At 38.3% G+C, this 20,132-nt stretch overlaps 1 protein-coding gene across 4 annotated transcripts in view; it reads left to right on the top strand.

The window, feature by feature from the left end:
* Window positions 1–20,132, top strand: part of LOC309622987 (olfactory receptor 2T27-like) — a 214,183-nt gene that overhangs the window by 12,716 nt on the left and 181,335 nt on the right. For 3 of the 4 annotated variants that reach the window (XR_014241223.1, XR_014241224.1, XR_014241225.1), the window contains exon 4: window positions 1,427–2,363. Coding sequence is in view for 1 of the 4 variants with exons in the window: in XM_082379509.1 (XP_082235635.1) it covers window positions 1,427–1,498 (72 nt within the window). In the remaining 3 variants the exon portion in view is untranslated. Of the gene's footprint in view, window positions 1–1,426; window positions 2,364–20,132 lie in introns of those variants that run through there. The other variant, XM_082379509.1, reaches the window with a different exon arrangement.

The raw sequence follows: 20,132 nt of genomic DNA, 5'->3' as shown, positions 1-20,132 counted from the left end.
CTCTTTCCTCAAATTTCTCATTTCTCCCTCTCCTCCAGCCACAATAACCCCTTTGCTATTCCTCAGAACTCCTAGGCGCAATCTTACCTATGGGTCCTTCAAAGCAGAGTTCTCGATGCATGGGCACTTTCCCCCACATTTTTTGCATGGTTTTCTCCTTCACTTCATTTAGGAACTGCTCAAATATGACCTTTTAGAGATGCCTACACTGGCCACCCTGTCCAAAATAGCATTCCCACCCCATCCCACCATCTTTTTCTAACTTTGTTTGTGCACTCTATATTTCTTGTTCTCTTGAGAATGTGCAATTCAGGAGAACAGAGGCTTTGATCTTTAATGCTGTACTCAGTTCCTAGAAGAGTGCCGGGTACACAGAGTCCATCAATAAATACCTGTTGAATGAATAGGTAAACCTAAAGAAGATTTTCTTACCTCATCCCAACAGCGTTGGCACTGTAGCTAGTTCCTCCTTGAAAATCTCTCTTCCCTTGGCAGTGACACCACATTTCTGGATTTCCCCCTACTTCTGGCCCACTCCTTCCCATTAAGTGATGAGTGCCTCAGAACGTGGTGCTTGACCCTTCTCTTCTCAGTGCACACTCTCTCTCTCATCACTCTCGTTCAAGACCATGGCTTCAGTTACCAACTGACACTGAAGTTGGTCACATACTTATAGAACAACCAGATGTCTCCTCCAAGATCTTTACCACCCAATTCCACCATAACACCTTACTGGATGTTTCAAAGGCACCCCAAATTCATCATGCCAAGAAACAAAGGCATGATCTCACTTTCATGTCTGGTAAATGAGTGAATGCCTTACCAGGTCAGTGGGTTTCCATCACCACCCACATTCAATCTCTCACCAAGTCCTATCCATTTGAATGCCAATCCATACCTTTTTACAAGGTGTACTCCTAAAGGTTGCAGCTACCACTACCATAGTCCAAAGATACATTGGATGATGCAGGAATTTCCAAACATGTCTCCTTGCACCCTTTCTCACCCCACTTCACATACAAAACCACAACTTTTTTTTCAAGATGTAGTCAAAGAGATCTCCGAACACAAATCTAACTACTTGCCACAACTTCACCCCATAACCTCCCCTTAAACCGTTTTAGCAATTGCCGTTGTTCTTACACGTCACCATCTAACACGTGATATATTTTTACGTACATATATTGCTTACCATCTGTCTTCTCCTACTATAAGGTAAGCTCCATGAGGGCAAATGTTGTCTTTGCACTTGACACATAGTGGGTATTTATCAAATATTGAAGAATGACTGCATGAATTAATGAATGTTCTCAGATAAAACAAATAATCTTTCCCATTGCTTACAAAGCGCTGAAGAGTGCAGTCTTCTTGGCTTCATCTCATGTTTCTTTCTCCTGAATTCTCCTCCTCTGCTCCTTCTTTCTAGGTCATTTCCAGAGCTATTCCTCTGCCTGGGATGCTGCTTTCTCCTCTGTGCTTAGAATCCTTCCTTCCTTAGCTCAGGTATCATCTCTTCAAGGAATTCTTCTCCAAAATCCCAAACTAAGTCAAGTTCTTTTGCACGTGTCCCATTTCCTTCCTAGCCATTAGTTCTTCAATTAAGTCTGTCTCCTCCCAGTACTGTAAGCCTCATGAGAGCAGGGAGACTTCATGACTTCACCACAGTGCCTAGCATCGCACCTGACACATTGTAAAGCCTCAATAAGTATTAGAAAATGAAGAAAGGAAGGAAGAAGGCAGCAGGGAGGCAGGGACGAAGGAAGGAATAATCCCTGATTGCAGTCTTGTACCTCCAAATTAGCCCATACTTTACTATCCTAAGTCTTTGCTTATATCAGGCAACTACCATAAGGGATGTCTCAATCACTTTATATATATTTAAGACGTCTCTAAAAGTCTTCAGAGGCCAGAAATCCATCCTGAAAGCCCAATCTGCATCCCTTTTACTGCAGCTGGATTAATTAATTGATTCTTAATAAAAATTGAGACCAGCATAGAGAAGTGTGTTCCCACCCAAACACTTTCACCACATTCCCTTCCCAAGAGGTAATTCACTAAAGGGAGAATGAGTATTCCAAAGGATTATGTGGAGGCCAAGATCTCATAATAACATCCCCACCATCTAATTCCAGAACAGGATCCCCTTCACCACCACAGTCTTCTACCCCATACTCTGTAAGCATGACCTTTAACTCCTTAGCACTTGCCCAAACAAAGAAGACAGCCATAATTTGCAATTATTGATGCATCTGACCTCACACTCATGAAATATGTGAGCAAGCTTTGATCATTAACAAGTGAAAAATAATCTGTCTGCTCATCCCTTCTTGTGCTACAGAGAGCAAGCTATATTAAGATATCCAGTTTGGCCTTCTTTATAAATATACCCCAATTTCAACTAAGCAGATACCACCTGGAATATATTTCCCAGTTACCAATGCAGCAAGGTATGTCTATGTACCTAAGCTCTGGCCGGTGTACCATAAGCATAAATGTAGCCATTCAGCAGGGTCCACAGATGTCAGGGCAGAGTCACACTCCTCTCCACCCCACCACCTTTCCCTCCTGGCTGACATGTAGTCATGAGAAATGGAGCTTCAGCAGATATCTTCGAATATGAGGTAGAAGCCAGGAAACGAGAATATCAGAACAACAACAAGGAAGGAAACTGAGTTCCTGAAGTCATGTAGTAAATCAACCACTCTGTTTTCTGCACTTGCAGTGAACCTCATCCTAATTAACAAATTTTCACACCACAGAAGTGACAGGAAGAGAGCAGACCCTTTTCACAGTGTGGCGGGAATCACTGTGTAGCCCCACACTGCTGGAATGCCAGGAAAAAAGCCTCTTGAAAAGTAAGTTAAGCATGCCAGAAAGCACACACCAGAACACAACATGGGGGCTATAAGTGGCTGTGAGAATCTGATCTCCACGTGGAAAAAATGGCACACTCCAATTAGACCTGGCACTTAAGAAAATACACATCACAGAATTTCCAATTTATGATGTAAGCTACTAGCTTTTTTCTTTTAGTAGTACCTGAAAACATGAAAATGGGAAGATTTTTAAAATGAGCCAGCAAGGAATCTTTGCCAAGTGACATGGGGAAGCCTAGCTCTATTAGACATGAGAAATGCCAAAATAAAGTGGAGAAGCATGAAGCTAAATTCCAGAAATGAAAAGGGAAGATCTCAGCATAGTAGAAAATACTGTTGCCTGAGAAGACAATGGGGGAGAGATATTGATGACCCAGGAGAAAGTGACAAAGGTCCCTAACAATTACCAAATCCTTCCCAAGACAAAGGACATAATACTTAAGATATGATGTGCTCATTTAACTATACCCTTACCAAAACTTTCATTTGAACTCACTCTGTGAGATCCCCCTTGGGAATATACTTCTGAATTTGTGAGTGAAGTTGATAAGACAATGAAACAAATAGAAATTATCAGCATACATTAAAGCCAGCTTTTCTACATGCACCTAATAAGGCAAGACTTACCTGGGGCAGAACTTCTGTCTGTTTTTAACTAATGTATCTTCAATTTTTAGATCATTCTTGGTACATAGTAGGTACTCAGTAAACAATTATTGAATTAATTTAAATTATGTGTCTGGCCAGTTTTTTTCCCTTTTAAAAGACTAATTTAGAACTAATTCTGAATTATAAACCCCAAGAAAACATATTTTTTAGAAATGTACAGATTAAAAGCATTTTGCTGTTGTGGAAAATAGTATAGTGGTTCCTCAAAAAGATAAACATAGAATTATGTTATAACCTAGCAATTCCATTCCCAGATATACACCCAAAAGAATTGAAAACAGGTATTCAAGCAAAAACTTGTACATGAATGCTCAAGGCAGTATTATTCATAATAGCTAAAAGGTGGAAGCAACCCAGGTGGCCATCAGTTGATGAATGGATAAATAAAATGTGATATATTTATAGAATGGAATACTAGTCAGCCATAAAAAAGAATGAAGTATTGATACATGCTAAAACAGCTTTCAAGGATGAACCTTGAAAATGTTGTGCTAAAATAAAAGACGTCAGACGCAAAAACCACATATTGTAGGGTTTCATTTTATTAAATTCCAGAATAGGCAAATCCACAGAGACAGATAATAGATTAGTGTCTGCTAAAGTCTGGGAGGAGAGGAGAATGTGGTGTGACTGCTTAAGCAATACAGGGTTTCCTTTTGGGGTGATGGAAAAGTTCTGGAACTAGGTAGTAATGATGGTGGCACAGTATTGTGAATTTACTAATGCCACTTCGTTGTGCACTTTGAAATTGTTGAAATGGCGAGTTTTATGTTATGTGTATTTTACCACAATTTTAAAAAGCACTTTGTAATACAATGCTTCATTTAATCATGATGACCAGGCTGGTGTCCAGACCCCAAAACCTATAAAACGTCCACTATGTCCAAATGATGACTCCAATATGGAGCGTTCATCATTGAACTAAAGCAGAGGGTCACCACAACCCTGCCCCCATTTATCATCTCCTTCCTGCTCGGACTTTAGGCAGACTCTGCCACTGAGAGGTGACACGTTGGTCTGGAGTTTATAACCTTCCTCAGCTGGCCACCCTCTCCACACCAGTGCCTTGCTAGAATCGGCCTTCTACTCCAGCCATACAGGCCACTGTACCACTTCAAGTACCTCCATCACTGACGGACAATACTTTGCCCCGGCCCTTTTTCTCTCTTTGGGCACCTAGCACTCATCTATTATATATCTATCACATAAGAGGGAGCATTCCACCTCCAAGAATCCTCCATCACAAGTCCTATACTGTGAAATCCCTAGCACAGATATACCTATAATCTATTTTTCCTAGTATGTTCTATAATCTCTACTCCAAGCACACCAAAGTAGATTATAAAATGGCCGAATCTTATAGTCTATGTATTTATATCCATACCTATATCTATATCTATATATCTATACCCAGCAGCTCTTGGAATGATAGAAGTATAGCATTTTGGAAATCATGCAAAATGATGTTATTTACCTGCTTAAAACCTGCAGAAGTTGCTTCATTTTCAGCAACTGACAAAGGACTAATCTCCAAAATTTACAAGCAGCTCATGCAGCTCAATATCAAAAAAACAAATAACCCAATCCAAAAATGGGCAGAAGACCTAAAGAGACATTTCTCCAAAGAAGATATACAGATTGCCAACAAACACATGAAAGAATGCTCAACATCATTAATCATTAGAGAAATGCAAATCAAAACTACAATGAGTTATCATCTCACACTGGTCAGAATGGCCATCATCAAAAAATCTAGAAACAATAAATGCTGGAGAGGGTGTGGAGAAAAGGGAACCCTCTTGCACTGTTGGTGGGAATGTAAATTGATACAGCCCCTATGGAGAACAGTAGGGAGGTTCTTTAAAAAACTAAAAATAGAACTACCATACAACCCAGCAATCCCACTACTGGGCATATACCCTGAGAAAACCATAATTCAGAAAGAGTGATGCACCACAATGTTCATTGCAGCTCTATTTACAATAGCCAGGACATGGAAGCAACCTAAGTGTCCATCAACAGATGAATGGATAAAGAAGATGTGGCACATATATACAATGGAATATTACTCAGCCATAAAAAGAAATGAAATTGAGTTATTTGTAGTGAGGTGGATGGACCTAGAGTCTGTCATACAGAATGAAGTAAGTCAGAAAGAGAAAAACAAATACCATATGCTAACACATATATATGGAATCTAAAAAATAACAAAAAAAATGGTTATGAAGAACCTAGGGGCAAGACAGGAATAAAGATGCAGACCTACTAGATAATGGATTTGAGGATACGGGGAGGCGAAAGTGTAAGCTGGGACAAAGTGAGAGAGTGGCATGGACATATATACACTACCAAACGTAAAATAGATAGCTAGTGGGAAGCAGCCACATAGCACAGGGAGATCAGCTCAGTGCTTTGTGAACACCTAGAAGGGTGGGATAGGGAGGGTTATACAATTATTGTATAATTACAATTATTGTATACAATTATTGTATAACTGATTCACTTTGTTATAAAGCAGAAACTAACACACCATTGTAAAGCAATTATACTTCAATAAAGATGTTAAAAAAAAAAAAACAACCTGCAGAAGTTCAAAGCAAGGAAAGTTTTCAGGGATAAAGAAGGTCATTACATAATGATAAAGGGGTCAAGTTTCCAAGAAAAAAATAGAAATCCTAAATATATACATGCCCAACAAGAAAGTATCAATCTATATGAAACAATAATAATGAGAATTTTCCTAAATTATTGTCAGACACCAAACTACAGAACAGGAATATCAAAGAATATCAAGTAAGATAAATGCCATAAACGTTATACCTAGGCATATCATTTTCAAACTACAAAAAATGAAAAATAAAGAAAAAAATTTTTGAAAGAGGCCAAAGGAAAAGCTGCTGTTCCTAAAGAGGAGCAAAAATAAGAATTACATCTAACTTTGCTTCAGAAACAAGGCAAGCAAGAAGGAAATAGAGTGAAATATTTAGTGTTGAGAGGAAAAATACACCAGAATTCTGCACCTTGTGAAATTATCCTTCAAAAGTGGAGAGAACAGCCAAATGCAAAATAATGGAACCAACCATATACAAAAATTAGCTCAAAATGATTAAACACCTGAAACCATAAAACTCCTAGAAGAAAACATAGGCAGTAATCTTCTTGACATTGGTCTTGGTAATGGTTTTTTGGATTTAGCACCAAAAGCAAAGGCAACAAAAGCAAAAATAAACAAGTGGGACTGCATCAAACTAAAAAGCCTCTGCACAAAAAAGGAAACCATCAACAAAATGAAAAGGCAACCTACAGAATGGGAGAAGATATTTGCAAATTAGATATCTAATAAGGAGTTACTATCCAAAATATATAAAGAACTCATATAACTTAATAGCAAAAAAAAATCCAATTAAAAAATGTGCAGAGGATCTGAACAAACATTTTCTAAAGATATACAGATGGCCAACAGGTACATGAAAATATGCTGAAATCACTAATCATCAGGGAAATGTAAATCAAAACCACAATGACATATCACCTCACACCTCTTAAAGAATGGCTATTATCAAAAAGACAAGAAATAACAAGTGTTAGCAAGGATGTGGAGAAAGGGAACATTTGTGCACTGTTGTTAAAAATGTAAATTGGTGCAGCCACTATGGAAAACAGTATGGAGGTCCCTCGAAAATTAAAAAGTAGAACTAACATATGATCCAGCAACCTCAATTCTGGGTATTTATCTGAAGAAAATGGAAACGAAAATACTAACTTGGAAAGATACATGCACTCCCAGGTTCATTGGAGCATTAATTACAATAGCCAAGATATGAAAATAAGCTAAGTGTCCATTGATGGATTAATTGATAAAGAAGATGTGATATGTATGTATGTATGTGTGTATATATATATATATATATATATATATATATATATATATAAAATAAAATATTATTCAGCCATAAAAAAGAATGAAGTCTTGCCATGTGACAACATGGATAAGGCAATATGCTAAGTGAGATAAGTCAGACAGAGAAAGACAAATACTGTATGATCTCACTTATATGTGGAATCTTTTATTAAAAAATTCATAGATAAAGAGAACCGATTGGTTGTTGCCAGAGGCAGGGGTTGGGAGGCGGGCAAAATGGGTGAAGGGAATAAAAAGGTACAAACTTCCAGTTATAAAATAAATAAGTCATGGGGATATAATGTATAGCAATACAAGTACCCATAGGTAGACATACATAGGCAACTATAGTTAATAACTCTGTATTGCTTATTTGAAAATTGCTAAGAGAATGAATCTTAAAAGTTCTCATCACAAGAAAAAAAATTCGGTAACTACGTATGATGGCGGATGGTAACTAGACTTATTGTGGTGATAATTTTGCAGTATATACAAATACAAAATCATTATGTTGTACCCCTAAAACTAATTTAAAGTTGCATATTAATTATACCTCAATTTTTAAAAAATAGGAAAAAAATAATTTTTTAAATTGAGAAAAAATTGAAAAAGAAATAAAGACTTACACAGACACAAATGAAGGGAATTTGTTGCCGATAGACCTGCCTTGCAAGAAATGTTTAAAGAAGTTCTTCAGAGAGTAGGAAAATTAAATACGTCAGAGACTCAGGTCTATATAAACCAAGGAAGAGAATCAGAGCATGAATAGATGAAGGTAAAATTAAAATTTGTGTTTTTCTTGTTCTTAATTGATCTAACAGAGAAGAGTCCAAAATAATATAGCAACAATGTATTTTATTGTGTGTTTTTTATATATATATATATACATATATTTGTTGATGTATGCTTATATATAAGTGAAATGAATGACAGCAATGAGAAAAGGGATGGGAGAAAGGAATTAGAAATATTCTGTTATTGTAAGGTACATGCACGACCCATGATGCTATAGAGTTGTTTGACTTGGAAATATAATGTATATGTTACATAATAACATCATGTAAGAGTATATTGCAAACTCTAGGGCAACTTCTAAAGAAAGTAAAAAAAAAAACCAGATATAACCTATGTGATAAGAAGGGAGAAAAATGAAATCATATAAAACTTTTGATTAAATCCACAGAAGGCAGAAAAAGAGTGCAAGACAAAAATTAGGAACAAAGAACAAGGGCAAAAAATAGAAAAAACTAACAAATATGTTAGACACTAATACATCTATATTAGTAATCACTTTAATTGTCAATGGTCTAAATGCACCAATTAAAAGATGGAGATTGTCAGAGTATATTAAAAAACAAGACCCAACTATATGTTGTCTACAGGAAACTGACTTTAAATATACATACATATATAAATTAAAAGTAAATAAATGGACAAATATATATGTATGTATGTATGTGAATATATATCTGTGTGTGTATATATATATATATATAAGATACTAAAACTAATCAAAGAAAAGAGGAGTGGCTATATTAATTTCAGACAGAGCACACTTAAGACCAAGGAGAGTTATCAGGGGTAAAGAAGGACTTTACATAATGATAAGGGGCCAAGTCTCCAAGCAGACATGACATTCTTCACATGAGTGTATATAAAAACAGAGCGTCAAAATTACATAAGGCAAAACCGATAGAAGAACATGGATAAATAGATGAATCCACACTTATAGTTGGAAATTTACACCCTCTATGAGAAATAGGTCTAGCAGGTAGAAAATCAGTAAGGACATATTTGAACTCAACAACACAAACAACCAACTAGATATAATTGACACCTATAGACTACTTTATCCAACAACAGCAGAATGCACATTCTTCTCAAGCTTACATGGAACAATCACCAAGATAGATTACATTGTTGGCCATTAAATATACCTTAACAAATTTAAAAGAAAAGAAATCATACCATTGTGCTCTCAGACCACAATAAAGTTAAACTATAAATCAAAAACAGAAAGATAACTGAAAAATCCCAAACACATGGAGATTAAAAAACTCACTTCTAATTGTCAAAGGAGAAATCTCAAAAGAAATTTTAAAATATTTTGAAGTAAATGAAAATGTAACACAACTTATCCAAACTTGTGGGCTGCAGCAAAAGTAGGACTTAGAGGGAAATTTATAACACTAAGTTCATATATTAGAGAATAAGAAAAATCTAAAATCAGTAATATAAGCTTCCATCTTAGGAAACTAGAAAGAGAAAAGCAAATTAAATCCAAAGTAAGCAGAAGAAATAATGAGACAGATATCTAGATAAAGATCTGGATAGATATAGATATTTAGATAAATATAGATCTCAGATAGATGATAGATAGATCACTTATCTCTATCTATAGATGATAGATAGATAGATGATAGATAGATAGATGTCACATTTTTTAAATTAATTCATCCATGGTTGGACACTTAGGTTGTTTCCATACCATGGCTATTGTGAATAATGCTGGCATGAACATGGGAGTAAAGATATCTCTTTGAAATACCCATTCCCTTTGGGTAAATACCCAGAATTGGGATTGCTGGTTTATGTGTTACTTCTATTTTCAGTTTTTTGAGGATAATGTTTGTTTATGCAGGTGTGGGTGGTCTTTCCATCTTGTTCATGGTCATGAGAGTCCTCTGGAGAGGGGATTTATAGTAGTTTCAGTCTTCTTCCTGGGAATAGGCCCACTCCCAAAAAGGGAATTGATGGCAGCCTCATTTCTCAGAAATTGCTGCTTTTAGTAAGTTAAAGGACACTGTGAGAAGGCACCTTTCTTTGAATCTGTGAATGTCAAATATCTTCAGCTTAAAATAATCTTCATACCAATTTGGGTTCTGAGCAGGTCCCCACATTGCATTGCAAAATGTTCAGACGTAAAGATTCCCCAGTTCTTACCAGCTGGCATTTTCTCATCCTTAGCAGTCAATGTGAAGATCCTGCCCTCAGCAGCTATTCTCACTGTTTCTTCTCCCAAAAGTAGCAGCACTGAGGTTTGAACTGAAAGCCGGTACCCCATCAAAGGTCTGATCACTCCATTTGAGGCATTTCCTCCTCTCCTGCCTTTCTTTTCCCTTCTTTTGTGAGATCCTACACTCTTCATACCTGGAGAGAGAGCTGCGGGACTGCATCCAATAGTCAGGTGGAGTGGTAAGCTTTATATACTTTTGGATACTCCACCCCTAATCTATTCAAGCCTAGGGACGTCACCCACACCTCCCTGCAGGACCTTTTTCAACTGTCTTCTCACAGAGACTCTCACTTCCCTTGGTCACTTTGGCAGTGTGCTTACAGACTACCTCCATGCCCTGGGGTATAGGAAAGCACATACCTGGGACAGGAAAGTGGAGGGCTGATGTAGCCAGCTATGTCCCTCCCTTTCTAACTCTCTGGCTGGGGACATAGACAAGGTAGTCTCAGGGAATCCATGCCTGTTCCCTCTGTGACCTTCACCACGTCTTTCCACTTCTAATTCAATTTCCTCATCAATTATTTTATTTTTTATTTATTTGGACTATTTTATTCAAAGCTATAATGAGATTCATGAGTTTCAATTTTCTTTTTTTATTGAAGTATAGTTGATTTACAATATTATATTAATTTCAGGTGTACGACATAGTGATTCAATATTTTTATATGTTATATTCCATTTAAAGTTTTTATAAAATATTGGCTATACTCCCCATGCTGTCCAATATATTCTTGTAGCTTATTGATTTTATACATAGTTCTGTGTCCCTCTTAACCTCCTACCCCTATCATGCCCTTCCCAGCTTCCTTCTCCCCACTGGTAACCACTAATTTGTTCTCCATATCTATGAGTCTGTTTCTGTTTTGTTAATAACTCCATTTCCTCATCAGTGATTTTAGAAAAGTAAACTATCTCCTCCTCCTTCCCAGAATTCTGCATGAATCAAACTAAATAATGAATGTGAAATCAGTTTGATAAGTCAAAGAAATTTCTACCAAGTGGTGAAGAAAGCAGGTTCTAGACCAGTGGTTCTCAACTGGGGGTAATTTTTTCCCACAGGAATATTTGGCACCGTATGCAGATATTTTTTGTTGTAACAACCTGGAGAAGGTTCTACAGGCATCTAATAAGTAGATGGCAAGGAGGTCACTAAGCATCTAACCATGCATAGGACAACCTCCCACAACAAAGATCCCATCCAAAACATCAACAGTGCCAAGACTGAGAAACCCCACTCTAGACCCAGATTTCTTGGACTAGATCCCAACTTTGCCAGTGACTAGCTGTGTGACCCCAGGAAACTTACTTAACCTCTCTGTGCCAAAAGTTCTTCATCTGTAAAATATGGATATTAATTCTCATCTGTAAAACATCATGTGGCTTTACAATGTAAATGTACATTTACAGTGTACGTTTCAGGTGTACAGCAAAGTGAATCAGTTACACATATATCCACTCTTTCTCGATTCTATCAACTATACTCCAATAAAAAATGTTTTAAAAATCATGTGGATATAAACAAAGACCACTCAAATGAGAACAGTTAAAGTCTATTGGCAGAGACTCAAAGGCAGGCAGAAGAGCAGGAAATATTTCTAGAGGAAAAAAAAGGAAAGCTACGGATATGCTCTGATTTGAACTTGTTGACCTGGGGGAAGCTGGAGGCAGGCTAACGAGAAAGAGGGCATCCTTTGTGATCTGGCTTTCTCTGATTGGTCCTAAGTTAAAAATGAGAGCAGAGTAAAACTTAAGGAAGATATCAGCTGACTGTTTGGGAACTATTCTACAGAGGTTATAGTTTGCCTTCTAGGACTGAGGTTCTGCAAAATTCTGTTTTACATATAGTTGTCTAGCCATTGTGTGTATATCCTGTGTTTCATTATTGTAGATCCTTCTAAAAGTTGTAGGAAAGTTTTTTTTTTTTTTTGTCTTACAGAGCTGGTTATTTATTTAGTCCAGGGCCCAATCAAGGTTTGCACATTACATTGTTTATTTGGTTTTTTTAAACATCTTTATTGGAATATAATTGCTTTACGATAGTGTGTTAGTTGCTGCTGTATAACAAAGTGAATCAGCTATACGTATACATATATCCCCATATCCCCTCCCTCTTGCATCTCCCTCCCACCCTCCCTAGCCCACCCCTCTAGGTGGTCACAAAGCACCGAGCTGATCTCCCTGTGCTATGTGGCTGCTTCCCACTAGCTATTTATTTTACATTTGACAGTGTATACATGTCCATGCCACTCTCTCACTTCGTCCGAGCTGTAGGAAAGATTTTTAAAATACAGTCATTCCTCTGTATCTGTGGAGGGATTAATTCCAGGACCCCCACAGATACCAAAAGTCTAGGGATGCTTAGGTCTCTTAACCGTCCCTCAGTATTCATGGGTTCCACATCCACAAATTCAACCAACCATGGATGGTAACAGGATCCAGTGTTGATTGAATCCGTGGATGCATAACCCATGGATTCCGGGGGCTGACTGCATATCATATGCAAAGTTTTTGAACAGTATCTTGCACATGAATGCTGGATAAATGCTGGATAACTATTGTTATCAGTTACCTCTTGGACCTTAGTTTCTCCATCTACAAAATAGGGTTGGAGAGTATCAGTGTGGGTCCAACCAGGAGACAGAAACCACACAGCTATTTAAACAGGGCAAGTTATAAAGTAGCATTAGGTTACTATGATAAAAGAATAACTAAAGATATAAGAGGTAACTTCGTGGTATCCAAGGATTGATGGAGAGAACACAAGGAATGATAGATTTGGAAGGGGAAACTTTTCCAAGGCTGGGGCTCAGGCCTCATTGGACAAGGTGTAGCTGCCCACTGGATGGCAGAAGAGTCCACCAGTTTGCCCAGGCCTTAGCTATTCTGCAGTCACTGGAAAAGCAGGTAGCAACTGGGGCACAGGGAAGCTGTTGCTGGTTGACAAGAGTGTTGGCATGCAGACGGTGTTGAGGCCTGGAGCATATGGTGTTTGTGTTGGGAGGATTGTAGGAAGGTGGTCACCAGACTCGGGCCACAAGGTGGCTAGGGATCACCAGATGTCCTCCCTTCCACACTGCTGACCCCTTCTTCCTGGAGGGCCCTCCAATACGCTCTACTGAGAGAGGTTACCATCATGCTCACTGTAAAAGGAGAAATGCTTAAAAGAATTCCATCCACCATTACAGAATATATATTAAAGAGTGAATTTAGAGCTGATATATTGATATCTGGCACCCGGGATATTTCATTTTCTTGCCTTTTGCAATAGGGCACCTTTCTTGATTCTGATCTAAGAAGAAAGAAAGTGTGCAGTCTCTCTGTCTCACTACTAAGTCTCTCTCTCACCACCAGTAAGTAATAGGGTAGCTATTAATTTTTTTTATATTTTTAGATCTTCTTTATTAAGTTGAGGAAATTTCCCTCTAATCCTAGTTTGATGAAAGATTTTATTATGAATGAGTGTTGGAAATTTTGAAATACTTTATATTGTATCATTGATTTTTATTTGTATCATTGACCATATTATTTTTCTTCTTTAGGTTTTTAATAAGGTAGATTACATTGAGTGACTTTCAAATGTTGAACCAGACTTTCATACCTGAAATAAATCTCACTTGGTCATGGTATATAATTCTTTTTATATATTTTGGTTTCAATTTGCATCTATGTTTATAAGAGATATTGGTCTGTAGTTTTCCATTGATGAAATTTCTTTACCTGAGTTTGGAATTGGCCTAGATAATGCTGTTCCCTCTGCTCTTATTTTCTGGAAAGATTGTGGGGAACTGCTATTATTTCTTAAATCTATGGTGGAAATCAACAGTGAGACCATCTGTGCCACATGCTTTCTTCATTGAAGCATTAATAATTGATTCAATTATTTAATAAACATAAGGCTAATATACAGAATGGTAACTATAGTTTATAATACTGTACTGTATATATTTGAAAGTTTCTAAGAGAGTAGACCTTAAAAGTTCTCATCACGAGAAAAAAAATAACTACGTGTGATGATGGATATTAACTAGACTTACAGTGGTAATCACTTCACAATATACACAAATATTGAATCATTGTGTTATACACCTGAAACTAATATAATATGTCAATTATATCTCAAAATTTTTAATGAAAATTTTATAAGAAATTATTGTTAGATTTTTAAGTAAAAGAAAAATAGGGAGTCATTCACTTTTGACAGGTGAGACCCATGTTGCACACACAGACGGGAGAGAGCAGAAAAGAGAAGAGCTGACCTCCCAGGGAAATGTGGGAGTGAGGTGCTCAGGACACACAGAGGGCTGTGCAGGGATAAGGTTCATGAGAGGACAGAGGGTGGATGTGGAGGTGGGCCCTGGAGGGACAGAGAGGAGTGGTGGGTCCTGGGGCGACAGGGGTAGAGGCAGGGTGGGCCCCAGGGGGAACATAGGTGGCAGCCCTTCCCTCAGGCGGCCGCTGTTTCAGCACTGGCTACTGGAGCCCACCCCCACCTCCCTTAGGCAGGGTCTGGGAAAGTTCCCACGCTAAGCTTCTGGCTCCCAACCCTGCCAGTGCCACAAGGCTGCACTGAGCAGTGAGGGTCTTAGCTATACCCATGCACTGTCTTCTGGGTGGCCTCCGCCTGAGGACTCCGAGTGCGCCAATGTGGGCAGATCATGGGAGTCACCCTGGGGCCTTCCCTGCTCAGTGAAGGTGCCACCAAGGCATGAGAAGGGTCCTCGATTTCAGAGTCAACTCTCTCTTCCACAGCTACGTCGGACAGAATGCTGGAGACAATGAGTTGGTTGTTGAGCCTCTGGGCCCTGGCCTTCATCCTCACCCTCACCCTCATCCTCACAGGTGACTGCCATTCTGGGCTCTGGAGGGGGGAGGTGGGCATGGAAGGGTCATCTGGTCCTACATGAGTCTGGCACTGGCTCTCAGTGTCACTGGCCAGTCATTCAGAACCTTTCTGGGTTTCTACTCTATTTTCTCATGTTAGAGTGAGTCTTAGGTAAAGAAGAGGCAGGGCCTCTAGTGCCTGCGACAGGCCAGATTCAGTCATGAATCTTTAGATTCATTTTCTCCCTGACAGGAGTCTAGTGGAACTGTGGAGGACATTGTCTTCCTCTCCACTGAGAGGCACAATGGCAACAGTGTCACTGGCACAATGACAACACTGTCACCCCTGACCACAGCTTTCTCTAAGTGTCAGAGAGTATTATTCATCCCATTTTATAGATGAAGGGACCAAGCAAGGTGCAGAGAGCTAAGAGACCTGTCCAAGATGGTGGGTGGCAAAGACAAGGCCTGAGGCCATAGGCTTTACCCCTAATGAAAGATGTTTCACCACAGCAGGTGGTTCAGGATCAACTCTGACAACACTGGTAGGTTTCATTCTATGGACCACTCACTCCGTATTTACAGACCTGAAGACAGGAAGGTCCAGTGTTGGAAGTGCAGGTACTAGGACAATCATTGGCAGTTTGTCTTGCTTACTCTGCAGGTTTTTTCATTGTGCCAGCACCTTAGGCTGGGGTTGCTGTGGGCCTGGGCTGCCTCCCAGCCCATCTAGTTAAACTGTTGCAGCCTACTGTTTCTTCCCCCATGCCTCCTAGGTGATCCCTGCCCTGCACCAAAGTGAGAATGGTGTGTAGAGGCCCAAGGTCTACTTGAAGCAGGAACAAACAGGCAAAAGAAGAGTCATCTGAATATGCATTCCCATCTTGGCTTTCAGGAGAATGCAAAGTGCTCTTTCTACACATTGTCCCATCAGAACCATTGGCTGCTTTTTTTCTCCTTCTTTCTTTTTTGGATCTCTAGGGTACAAAAATTACATGACTTACTTAATTTAAGTCAATGCTAGACAGGATCCCTGTTTCATTTTATTCTCTCATCACCCCTCATCCCCCTTCCTTTCTTCTCCATCTGTATTCATCTGCTTTGGTATATGTAATATTGATCCTTCCAATCAACCTTCTGCATAGTAACTTAAATTATCCATGAAAAATATCTAGTATTATTATGTGCATTTTTAATTTATGCCAAAATGCTACTGCTTCTCAGTTTCTTATTCAGTGCTACATCTGGGATCTGTGTATGCTTCTGTGTATGAATCTAGTTCATTATTTCTGCCTGCAGTAACATTTATCACCCTTGACTTGCCCTTTCCCTGGGAAATGGGCACCAAGCCCCTGTCCAAGAACACATGTACTGTGTCTCCTGATGGATTTGTGGAAAACAGGCTCTGGGTTGCATGTTCTGGAGTGAGATTTCATGATCAATGTTCCTGCTAGCAGGTTGCACCAGTCTGCTTCTGCTACATCTCTGCAAGCACTGAGTTCAGAATTCTAAATTACACTAAGTGATTGTCTGATTGTATGTATCTGCATTTCTCTGCTGATGAATGAGATGTATAGAAGTTTCCTGACCTCCAATGAATGGGACAGTTTGATCTTAGAAGCTTATTTTCCTTTCTTTTTTGCAAACAGTGAATACCAGTTTCCTCTTAGTATAGTTGAGAGAAATGAGACCTTATCGTATTCTAAGACAGTGCTTCAGTGAGTGGCAATGAGGATAGATTCAGGCTTTTTTTCTCCCCATTCCATGTGGATGGGAATCAAACATCCATTGGGAACCAAAGATAAACGATACGGGCTGAGTTCTGGATCAGAGCAAGATGCACAGGAGGCTTTTGGTCACTATTGGAGCAGGAACTGTGGACAACTCTTCTTGTAGTAGAGTTGGGAATTTTTCAAAGTAGCAAGTCTACTTTGCTCCAATCTTTAGACCACATTACTCCACATGAGAATTTTAAATATTTGTAGTCATCAGATATACAGTACTGACCTGCCTCCATCAAATTATCACAAAACCCCTCTGTCGGGGCTTTAAAAGTTGGTTGGTTTTTTTTAGTTATGATAAAAATTACCCTTTTAACCACTTTTAAGTGTACAATTTGTATTAAGTGAAGTAAGTCTGACAGAGAAAGACAAATATCATGTGATATCACATATGTGGAGTCTTTAAAAAGTAATACAAATGAACTTATTTACAAAACAGTAATAGACTCACAGGCATAGAAAACAAACTTATGGTTACCAAAGGGGAAATTGGGGGAGGGATAAATTAGGAGTTTGAGATTAACATATACACACTACTGTATAGAAAATAGGTAAACAAAAAGGACCTACTGTATAATGCAGGGAACTATACTCAATATCTTGCAATAACCTATAATGGTGAAGAATATGAAGGGCTTCCCTGGTGGCGCAGTGGTTGAGAATCTGCCTGTCAATGCAGGGGACACGGGTTCGAGCCCTGGTCTGGGAAGATCCCACATGCCGCGGAGCAACTAAGCCCGTGCGCCACAACTACTGAGTCTGCGCGTCTGGAGCCTGTGCTCCGCAACAAGAGAGGCCGCGATAGTGGGAGGCCCGCGCACCGCGATGAAGAGTGGCCCCCGCTTGCCGCAACTAGAGAAAGCCCTCGCACGGAAACGAAGACCCAACACAGCCATAAATAAATTAATTAATTAATTTAAAAAAAAAAGCTACATCTAACATCTAAAAAAAAAAAATCTGAAAAAGAATATATATATTATAACTGAATCACTTTGCTGTACACTCGAAACTAGCATGATATTGTAAATTATATTTCAATTTTTAAAAAGTGTATAATTCAGTGGAATTAAGTACATTCACAATGTTGCACAACTATCACCGCTATGTAATTCCAGAAACTTTTCATCATCCCAAACAGAAACTCTATACCCATTAAGCAGTGCTCCTGACTCCCCACTTCCCTCAGTCCCTGGAAATCACCATTCTACTGTCTGTCTCTATGAATTTGACTATTCTAGAGAGTTTACATAAGTGGAGTCATACAATATTTGTCCTTTTGTGTGGTTTATTTCACTTAGCTTGATGTTTCAAGGCTCATTGGTGTTGTAGCATGTATCAAAATTTTATTCCTTTTTAAGGATAAATAATATCCCATTGTGTGTATTTACCACATTTTGTTTATTTCATATGTTGATGGACATTTAGGTTGTTTCCACCTTTTGGCTATTGTGAATACTGATGCAGTGCACATTTGCATATACATATCTGTTTGAGTCCCTGCCTTCAGTACTTTTGGGTACATATGCAGAAGTGGAATTGTTAAATCTTATGGTAATTCTATGTTAACTTTAGAGAAACTGTCAAACTGTTTTCCACAGGGGCTGCATCATTTTACGTTCCCATGAGCCATGCACAGCGTTCCAATTTTTCACATCCTTGACTCTGCTTGTTCCCTTTTTCTTTCTTTCTTCCTTTCTTCCTTCCTTCCTTCCTTCCTTCCTTTCTTTCTTTCTTTCTTTTCTTTCTTTCTTTCCTTCTTTCTATCTTTCTTTCTTTCTTTCTTTCTTTCTTTCTTTCTTTTTCTTTCTTTTCTTTCTTTCTTTCCTGTAATAAAGATATAATGGATCTAATGGATGTAAAGTGGTATCTCACTGTGACTTTGATTTGCACTTCCCCAATAGCTGGTGACTTTGAGCATCTTTTCATGTGCTTATTCACCATTTGTAGATCTTTGGAGAAATGTCTATTTGGGCCCTTTGTCCATTTTTTAATCAGGTTGCTTTTTGTTATAGCTGTTGTGTTGTGGAGTTATAGGAGTTCTTTTTATATTCTATATATTAATCCCTTATCAGATATATGATTGGCAAATATTTTCTCCCAGTCCATGAGTTACCTTTTCACTCTTTTGTAGTGTCATTTGAGGCACAAGGGTATTTAATTTTGATGAAGTCATTATAACTGTTTTTTCTCTTGTTGCCTGTGCTTTGATATCATATCCAAGAAATCATTGCCGAATCCAATGTCATGAAGATTTCTCCCTGTGTTTTATTCTAAGAGGTTTACAGCTTTAGCTTTTATATTTTAGGTCTTTGATCCATGTTGAGATAATTTTCACATACAGTCTAAGGAAAGGGTCCAACTTCATTTTTTGCATGTGGATATCCAGTTTTTCCAATACCATTTGTAGAAAAGACTGTCCTTTTACCATTGAATGGGTTTTGGTATCCTTGTCAAAAATCAATTGATGATGTATCCAAGGGTATATTTCTGGGGCTCTCTATTCTATTCCATTGTTCTATATGTCTCTCTTTATGCAAGTACCAAACTGTTTTGATCACTATAGCTTTCTAGTAACTTTTGAAATCTGAAGTGTGAGATCTTCAACTTTGCTTTTTAATCAAGATTATTTTGGCTATTTGGGGTCCTTTTGGGTTTTATATGAATTTTTGGATGAGTTTTTATATTTCTGCAAAAGATGTCATTGGGATTTTGATAAGAATTTTGTTGATTTAAAAGTTTTTTATCTATAGGAACAAATGCTCCATAATTATCCCTAGGCATCTAAGAACTTTGTCCCATTCTCCCTGTTTGCACCAATCTTTTTAAAGATTGTGATCAGGGAAAGTTTATAATACCAGGGGATCCCACATGTAGAAGCCAGCTTCATCCTTTCATTTACAGGATGAGGCCCAGAAAAGTCATTGGCTTTCCAGTACTATTCATTGAGTAGGTGGCAAAATTTAGATTAAAATCTTTATCTCTTGAGGTTCAGTCCTGAGATGTTTCATCATGCTAGGATGTTACTTCAAACCTGTATATCTTAAATTCTCCAATGTATTTTTTTTTTA

This window comes from Balaenoptera borealis (assembly GCF_965194805.1).
Source record: "Balaenoptera borealis genome assembly, chromosome: 2".
Lineage (NCBI taxonomy): Eukaryota > Metazoa > Chordata > Mammalia > Artiodactyla > Balaenopteridae > Balaenoptera > Balaenoptera borealis.
The sequence above is the reverse complement of the archived record's forward strand: the minus strand, read 5'-3'. Positions and strand labels throughout refer to the sequence as shown.